Source organism: Triticum urartu, chromosome 7A (assembly GCF_056163025.1).
Source record: "Triticum urartu cultivar PI428250 chromosome 7A, HENAU_Tu73, whole genome shotgun sequence".
Classification (NCBI taxonomy): Eukaryota; Viridiplantae; Streptophyta; class Magnoliopsida; order Poales; family Poaceae; genus Triticum; species Triticum urartu.
The window spans coordinates 278,741,675-278,750,765 of NC_141879.1; the positions used below are offsets into that span (position 1 = coordinate 278,741,675).

Sequence of the window (9,091 nt, forward strand, 5' to 3'; positions counted from 1 at the left end):
AAATATCCCACCAAATATTACTGTATGATTCGGTTGAGGATTTGCTTTAATTCACCTTGACTAGCAAGGCATGTAATCTTATATATTGTGAATATAAGGACCGCCCCAAGTGTGGCGTGAATCACACAAATTCTACTTTGTTTCTTGATATCAGATACGCACGATCCTCCCTGATCGCCCCGCTCGCTCCCTGCCTCCTCGCAACACCGTCCAGCTATGTCCAACACCGACTCCTCCCTCTCCTCCTCCACCCTGCCCACCTCCGTGAACTCCACCACCGATGCCCTGGTGACCGCCATCATGCCCGCCGCTGCGTCTCCCGCTGTCAACGTCGCGAGTGTCCGCACCCATGTCCCGGTGACACTGGACCTCCACGCCTCCAACTTCACCAAGTGGAGGATGCTCATCCGCATGCTTCTCGGCAAGTACGATCTGCTCTCCCACGTCAACACCACCACTTCTGAGGCGGACCGCACCGCCGACTGGGTTCGCGAGGACTATATTGTCCGCTCGTGGCTCTATGGTTCGATCTCGGACGAGATCCTCGACATAATCATGGCGGAGGATCAGACGGCGCAAGAAGCTTGGACACTCATCACCAACCTGTTTCTGGACAATCAGATGACCCGCGCCGTTTATCTTGAAGCGGAGTTCCGCGGCCTCGTCCAGGGCGAGATCTCCATCACCGCCTACTGCCACCGTTTGAAGGCGCTCTCCGATGCCCTCGGCGATGTTGGAACCCCCATCTGGCCATCTCCGACCAGACACTTGTGCTCAATTGCCTTCGTGGCCTCAATCCACGGTTTTTGGACATCACGACGATAGTCACCATGCAGAACCCCCTTCCCTCGTTCAGCCAGACGAGATCGCTGCTGACCCTCCGTGACATCCAGCTCGCGAATTCCGCCGCGATTGGGCACCAGACGGCACTCTATGGAGGTGCGCCTCCCCATGGTGTCGGCGGCTCCACTTCCTCTGGACACCACCGTGGCGACGGTGCTCGACACGGCAGCGACGACCCTCGTTACGGGAACGCCTCCGGGGGTGGCTCCTCCGGCGGACAACGCAACAGCGAACTGGAAGAAGAAGAATGGCTCCGGCGGCGGGAACGGCGGGGGTGGCCCTCCCAACTCCCACGACGGGCACTTCGAGCAGGGGGCGCCCTCGTCTGTTGGTCCCTGGGTCTGCTTCAATCCCTATACGGGGCAGGCCCAGCAACTCCTTCAGGCGCCCCCGACAGCACGGGCCAACGCCGGCGCTGGCCTCCTCGGGCCACGACCCCCGGTCCTTCCGCCGGCCCAGGCCTTCACCTCCCTCGCCCCGTTGCACGGCCAGGCTTTCGGCACCAACCCGCCGCCCACTCCTGCCTACGACGGCTCTCCGACGTGGGACTGCTCCGCCCTCCTCGCTGCCCTCAACAACGCCGCGACTCCTTCGACAGTGGGCGAATGGGTAATGGACTATGGAGCCACAACGCACATGGCCTCGGACCCCGGTATGCTTCACCATCTCACACCCCCTCCCTCCTCCTCCGTTGTCACCATGGGCAATGGCTCTACCTTGCCTATCTCACACATTGGACACACCTCTATACCCACTTCCACTCGTTCTCTCTTCCTTCGCAATGTATTACTTGTTCCACACATCATCAAGAATTTACTTTCCGTTCGTCGCTTCACCATTGATAATCTTTGTTCTATTGAGTTTGACCCCCTCGGCTTTTCTGTGAAGGATCTTCGCACCAAGGCCGTGGTTCTTCGCTGCAATAGTCTCGGTGACCTCTACGTCTTCCCATCATCGGTCATCCACCACCATGCCCATGGACTCGTCGCCACCACCTCCACCGAGCTTTAGCACCGTCGCTTAGGACATCCGGGACGTGACTCCATGTCCCAACTTCATAAGAACTCTTTTATTTCCTGTAATAAGGCAGCCTCGCATGTTTGTCATGCTTGTCAACTTGGCAAACACGTGCGCTTGCCCTTCGCTAGGTCTACATCAATAAGCGTCGAACCATTTCAGTTGATACATTGTGATCTTTGGACTTCTCCAATATTGAGTAATTCTGGTTTTCAGTACTATCTAGTTATTGTTGACGATTACTCTCATTTCATGTGGACCTTTCCTCTCCGAAAGAAGTCCGACACCGCGGGGATTCTTCTTAATTTTGTTGCCTACATTCGCACACAATTTTCACATCCTCTTGTAGCCATGCAAGCCGACAATGGGATCGAGTTTATCAACTCCACGGTCACCTCTTTCTTTTCCACTCACGGTATTCACCTTCGTTTTTCATGCCCCTACACGTCCGCCCAAAACGGCAAGGCCGAACGTGCTATCTGCACGATCAACGACATCACTCGCACTCTCCTTTTCCAATCCTCCATGCCGCCCTCCTACTGGGCCGAGGCTCTCGCAATGGCAACATACCTTGTCAATATACGCCCCTCGCAATCCATTGGCTTTTCGGTTCCCTACATTCGCCTCTATGACACAATACCGGATTATGCTGCTCTTCGTGTCTTTGGTTGCTTATGCTATCCCAACCAATCTGCTACGGCCAAGCATAAACTCGCTCCTCGGTCCACTGCTTGTGTCTTCCTTGGATACTCGTCCAATCACAAGGGATACCGTTGCCTCAATATCTCTACGCCTCGAGTCATCATCTCTCGCCATGTCATCTTCGACGAGACTGTCTTTCCATTCTCTTACTCGGTCGACCGTCCCACCAATCCCTTGGTCGCGCTAGATTTTCTTCTGGACATGGCCACCATGCAACACACACCATCTAACCCTAATCTACCCAACATGCATTTGCATGCAACACCACCGAACGCACCCATCCACACCCCAGCAAAACAGTCCCTACCGGCCCGCACCCCCTCCTCTGGCTCTCCTGCGCGCTCCCCACCCAGCCACCAGCCTGGCCTTTCCACGCGCCCGCAACCCGCCATGCATGCTGACCCGCAACCCGTCATGCATGACAGCCCGCAACCCGCCATGCATGGATTCCCATCCACCCCCACGATGGATCAGTCACGTGCCTCCTCTGGTTCGCAGACTACCTCGCCGCCCGCGTCCACGCATGCAGTCCCGCATGGCCAGACACCCTCCCCTTGCTCGGCGTCCCTTGACTCCTCCCCGTCGGTCGTGGTGCACCGGCCACCATCCCCGTCCAACACCCACACCATGGTCACTCGTGCTAAGTGTGGCCTCTTCCAGCCCGTTGACCGTCTTAATCTCTCCGCTACTCACTCCACTCCCTCTCCTATTCCCAAAACATACCGGGGTGCACTCCATGACCCACACTGGCGTCGTGCTATGACCGAGGAATTTGATGCTCTTGTCACTAACGGGACGTGGTCTCTTGTTCCCCTTCCTCCTCGTGCTCATGTTGTTTCAGGAAAGTGGATATTCAAACACAAGTTCCACTCAGATGGCAGCCTTGCACGGTATAAGGCTCGATGGGTGGTACGAGGCTATTCTCAACAATAGGGCATTGATTTTGATGAGACATTCAGCCCCGTTGTCAAGCCTGCCACGATTCGCATCGTCCTCAGCCTTGCGGTCTCTCAGTCGTGGCCGATCCACCAGCTCGACGTCAAGAATGCCTTCCTCCATGGCAATTTGACGAGGAGGTCTACTGCCAGCAGCCTCCCGGTTTTGTCGACACTCGTTGTCCGGACTATGTGTGTCGCCTACACAAGTCTCTCTATGGTCTTAAGAAGGCTCCACGCGCTTGGTACCAGCGGTTCGCTCTATTTGCCCATCGACTTGGCTTCGTTGCCTCCAAGTCGGATGTGTCCATCTTCATCTACAAGCGTGGTACAGACCTCGCTTACCTACTCTTGTATGTGGACGACATTGTCCTCACTGCCTCGACGGATCTACTCTTACGTCACCTCACACAGCAGCTCCACTCTGAGTTCGCTATGACGGACCTTGGTGCCTTGACATTCTTCCTTGGCATCTTCGTCACTCGGACATCCTTGGGCATGGTTCTCTCTCAGCGACAGTATGCCTTGGAGCTCCTTCGCCGCGCTGGCATGGTTGATTGTCACCCCTCTGGCACTCCGATCGACACTAAGTGCAAGCTTTCAGCTCAGGATGGTCCTCTTCTCTCCGATCCCACCGAGTATCGGAGCTACGCTAGTGCCTTACAGTATTTGACACTCACGCGACCAGATATCGCGCATGCAGTTCAGCAGGCCTATTTATACATGCATGCGCCCAGAGAGCCTCATATGTAGTTGGTTAAGCGCATTCTCCGGTACATAAAGGGGACCCTGGACCTTAGCTCGCACCTCTCGAGCTCCTCCTCTACAGCACTTACTGCATACTCTGACGCAGATTGGGCTGGGTGCCCTGACACGCGCCGCTCTACGTCTGGCTACTGCGTCTATCTTGGTGACAACCTTGTCTCTTGGTCGTCCAAACGTCAGACTACTGTGTCTCGCTCCAGTGTCGAGGCGGAGTATCGCGCGGTTGCTCATGTTGTTGCTGAGTGTTGTTGGATTCGTCAGCTTCTTGGGGAGCTTCATCACCCTCTGACGTCTTCCACTATTGTCTTCTGTGACAACGTTAGTACTGTCTACATGGCTTCTAATCCGGTCCAGCATCATCGTACTAAGCACATTGAGATTGATATCCACTTCGTCCGGGAGAACGTGTCGCTTGGTGAGGTCCGGGTTCTTCATGTGCCATCCTCGCATCAGTATGCTGACATCATGACAAAAGGATTGCCCTCACAACTCTTCTCTGAGTTTCGTTCCAGCTTATGCTTGCTTCCGTACGACGCACAAGCTGAGGGGGGATGTTAAAGTATTCCTTTTGTCTGTATTTCATGTAATAGGAAACTAGCCCAATATCCCACCGAATATTACTGTATGATTCGGTTGAGGATTTGCTTTGATTCACCTTGACTAGCAAGGCATGTAATCCTATATATTGTGAATACAAGGACCGCCCCAAGTGTGGCCTGAATCACACAAATTCTACTTTGTTTCTCAACTCCACCGCGCGACCCCAAACGGACGTCCGTTTTGTCCGGATTCTGTCCGTTTGGGTAGCGATTTGGGGCCGTGTCCGGGCGTGTCCTGGGATGCGGTGGCCGTGCGCCCAGCGCGCGGATGGATCCTTTTGCCCTATCCTGTCCGTCAGGGCCAAAAATGCCCAAATTTTCATCAAAACTAGTTTACAACCCAAATATTTGTCTGAAAATTAAAATAGTTTTACAACCCAATTGAAATTGTCTTTAATAAAATATTTTTACAACCAAATCGAAATTGTCTTGACTAAACATAAAATGGACCAATACATCTATTGGTTGCCAATGTGATCCCACACGTGCTCAACCAAGTCATTTTGAAGATTCAAATGAGTGTGCCAATCACGCATATCACGGTGGAATTGAGCAAACTGTTCAAATGTGGCCGGGTCTTGGTGCAGGGCTCAATATTTTCACCTTGATAGTCAAATCCTTGGTCGAAGATACTCTCATCATGCTCGTCCTCGACGATCATGTTGTGCATGATCACACAAGCAGACATCACCTCCCAAAGCTTCCTTTCATCCCATGATAGTGCATGGTTTCGAACGATACCCCACCAGGATTGAAGCACACCAAAAGCACGTTCCACATCCTTTCTAACACTCTCTTGCATTTGGGCAAATCTCTTTCTCTTCTCACCTTGGGGTTTTGAGATTGTCTTCACAAAAGTTGACCACTGAGGATATATACCATCTGCTAGATAGTATCCCTTGTTGTAATGGTGGCCGTTGATCTCAAAGTTGATAGGTGGGGAGTGGCCTTCTGCAAGCCTCGCGAAGACTGGAGAACTCTGCAGCACGTTGATATCATTGTGAGAACCTGCCATGCCGAAGAAAGAATGCCATATCCAAAGATCCTCTGATGCCACTGCTTCTAATATGACAGTGCACGCCTTGACATGCCCTTTGTACTGGCCCTGCCAAGCAAATGGATAGTTCTTCCACTCCCAGTGCATACAATCTATGCTGCCAAGCATGCCTGGAAAGCCTCTAGCTGCGTTGGTCGCCAACAATCTCTCTGTATCAGCGGCAGTTGGCTGCCTCAAGTACTCTGGGCCAAACACCTCGATCACAGCCTGGCAAAACTTTTACATTGACACCAGACATGTTGTCTCACTCATACGCACATACTCATCCACAGATCGCCTGGAATTCCATATGCAAGCATGCGGATGGCCGCGGTGCATTTTTGGTAAGAGGAGAATCCAAGCTTGCTAAGGGCATCCGTCTTGCACTCGAAGTATGGGTCATGAGCAACCACTCCCTCGCGGATACGATTGAACACATGCCTTGCCATTCGAAAACGGCGACGGAATTTATCCGGCTTGAAGAGCGGGGTGTTGGAAAAGTAATCGGCATAGAGCAGGGCATGCCCTCTCTCCCTGTTGCAGTTCAGGTTGGGAGCACGGCCAGGGAGTGACCCCCTGTACCGAGGAAGCTGCCGTTGAATGTGGTCGTGAACGACCAGTGCAGCCACCACAATATCTTCATCATCCGATGATGAATCGTCCGATGAACAAAGAAAGTGATGGAAGAAAAACTCGTCTCCACTGTTCATACCTTTGTGAGCAAAATGCCGAACACCTTGCGGGCGTGGTGGCGAAGAGGCTGCGATGATCACCTCGACGCAGCAGGGGTGGTTGCCGGCCGGCTACTGGCCGTTGTGGAGCTCTCGTCGGGAGCTGCCGAGGACGCCGTGCTGCGTCGCCGACGGTCCTGTCCCCTCTGCGGCCGGCAAAGACGTCGACGGCCAAACCTCCAGTCGACGGCCAAAACTACGGCCACAGCACGGGCGTGGTGGCGGCCATGTCGAGAAGTGGTTTGGTAGGGACGGCCAGAGGCTGCGCGGTGAGGAGGCGGCCGGAGAATAGCGGCGGCGCCGATGGCGGGGCGGGGCGAGAGAGAGAGAGGGTGGAAGCATTGGGAGCGGAGGGACTGCTAGTGTCCCCGACAGGCGGGCCACAGGGGGGACAAGGGCGTGCGTCCAAGCCGTCCGCGCACGTCCGTTTCACCCCAAACCTAGCGCAAGTTTGGGCCGGGGATGGGTCGAAAATGGACAGAATCCGGACATTGTCCATTTGAGGCCGTGTGCTGGGCTGCGCTATTCGTCCGTTTTACCCCAAACGGACGGGGCGGACAGGATAGGGTCACGCGGTGGAGTTGGCCTCAGCGACTCAAGTACTGTCAGATCCTCCTGTCGCCTGTAAGTCACTTCCGGCATGGTTGTTAGCGATTTGAGACGTTCCCACCCCTCTCGTGTTGAACCGCCTCTGCCATGGTGGGCTTTGAGCTACCACGTTGCCGGTGCATCCCCACCCTGGTCTCTTGCAGCCTCTGCCGCGTAGAACGAATCATCTCCCATCCGGACGAATCATGACAAAGTCCTTTACAAAAGTGACGTCATGCCGTTGACATAAGGCTCGCACCGGTTTAAATGTCATGGCCAACTCAAGCGCCTGCACCCGCCACCACGATGTGACTGACTCGTCCGTCTACGCCCGCACGTGCTGGGCTCCAACGCCGCGCCCACTCTCATAAGTCTCCCGGCGGATGCGCATAAGCCGGCTGACTTACCCGTCCACGCGGTTTACCACGCTTGCGATTAACCCACCCATCCGCGCTAGCTTACAACGCCGCAGCCGGCTCACCCGTGATTAATTTTAGCTTCACCGCGGTGATCATCAACTCCGCGGTGGATACTGGCCTGGCGTGTCAGGTGAAATCCATCCAATATGTTTTTATATTACATATTGCTTTCTTTAAAAGAACAAATACTTTGGCTTGTAGTACTTTTTGATGCAGGATAATTGTTCATTACGAATGAGGTGTTATATTGTGGGTATGCAGCGAGCGATGGCAATGTTCTGCACCGGGGTTTCGTCCGTGTCATACTGCCCGGTGAAAGAACATGCGCAAAGTCACCATCCTCTGTGGCTCGGTTTACATCAACTCGCCCGTCCACGTGGTTTACCACGCCGGCTCAAGGGAAATTTGTCTCTCACAAAGCATTGAAGCTCAATATCCGGTTTAAAATCCGGCTCAAGGGAAATCTGTCTCCCACAAAGCTTGGAAGCTCTCAATATCCGGTTTAAAATTCCGGTTCAAGAAGAATTATCTCTTGCAAAGTTGAGTTCTCAGGAAAAATTAAAGGTTGCCAAAGAGAGCTTGCTGCCATGATGCGTGGTTCAAACATAGATACCCTGCTCCAATGGTCACTTGGGGGCTTCCTGTTCAAACATAGGTCGTATTCGAACCAAAGATAACATAGATGTTGGTACCCTCTTGATCGGCACAATGCCAAACCCACTAGGGGGCTTCTTGATCGTATTCGAATCATAGCTTAACCCCTTTTGGGTTCGACTTTGATCGTATTCGAATCAGAGTCGTTAAAAAACTCTCAAGGTCATTTGGGGGCTTCCTGTTCAAACATAGGTCGTATTTGAACCAAAGAGAACATAGCTGTCGGTACCCTCTTGATCGGCGCAATGCCAAACCCACTAGGGGGCTTCTTGATCGTATTCGAATCATAGCTTAACCCCTTTTGGGTCCGACTTTGATCGTATTCGATTCAGAGTCGTTAAAAACTCTCAAGATCATTTGGGGGCTTCCTGTTCAAATATAGGTCGTATTCAAACCAAAGAGAACATAACTATCGGTACCCTCTTGATCGGCGCAACGCCAAAACCACTAGGGGGCTTCATGATCGGATTCGAATCGTAGCTTAACCCCATTTGGTCCGGCTTACCGGTTGTACTCGAATCAGAAGCCTCGCTTTTTCTCTATATTTGCCATAAGTTTTTTGAAAACAATTGTTCGGGTTTGTCTTGAGACTATTTTGTTCAGATCTGAGGCATATATATGTGGTTTCTATTTAACCCGGCTTGACTTCGGATGATAAGTTGCCATCATATGACAATCATAAACATTTGGAAGTTTTGGCTTCTAAAGATTGGGTTATCACCCTTACTGCACATGTATCCTAAACCGGTAGTACGATTCAATATCATAGGAACCGGCTTTACAAACCGGATTATATTATTTA

The 9,091-nt window shown here is 52.8% G+C and overlaps 1 protein-coding gene and 1 pseudogene across 1 annotated transcript; one reads left to right on the top strand and one right to left on the bottom strand.

Moving 5' to 3' along the window:
- The first annotated feature begins 216 nt into the window (after positions 1-216).
- Positions 217-1,769, top strand: LOC147959307 (uncharacterized; annotated as a pseudogene).
- Positions 1,770-5,372: 3,603 nt separating this feature from the next.
- On the bottom strand, positions 5,373-6,346 carry LOC147959308 (uncharacterized). Its single transcript, XM_087532597.1, has 2 exons — positions 6,173-6,346; positions 5,373-6,125 (listed from the first exon to the last, which is right to left on the bottom strand). The coding sequence occupies exons 1-2, from the start codon at positions 6,344-6,346 to the stop codon at positions 5,373-5,375; spliced, it is 927 nt and encodes a 308-aa protein (XP_087388723.1).
- Between the last annotated feature and the right edge of the window lie 2,745 nt (positions 6,347-9,091).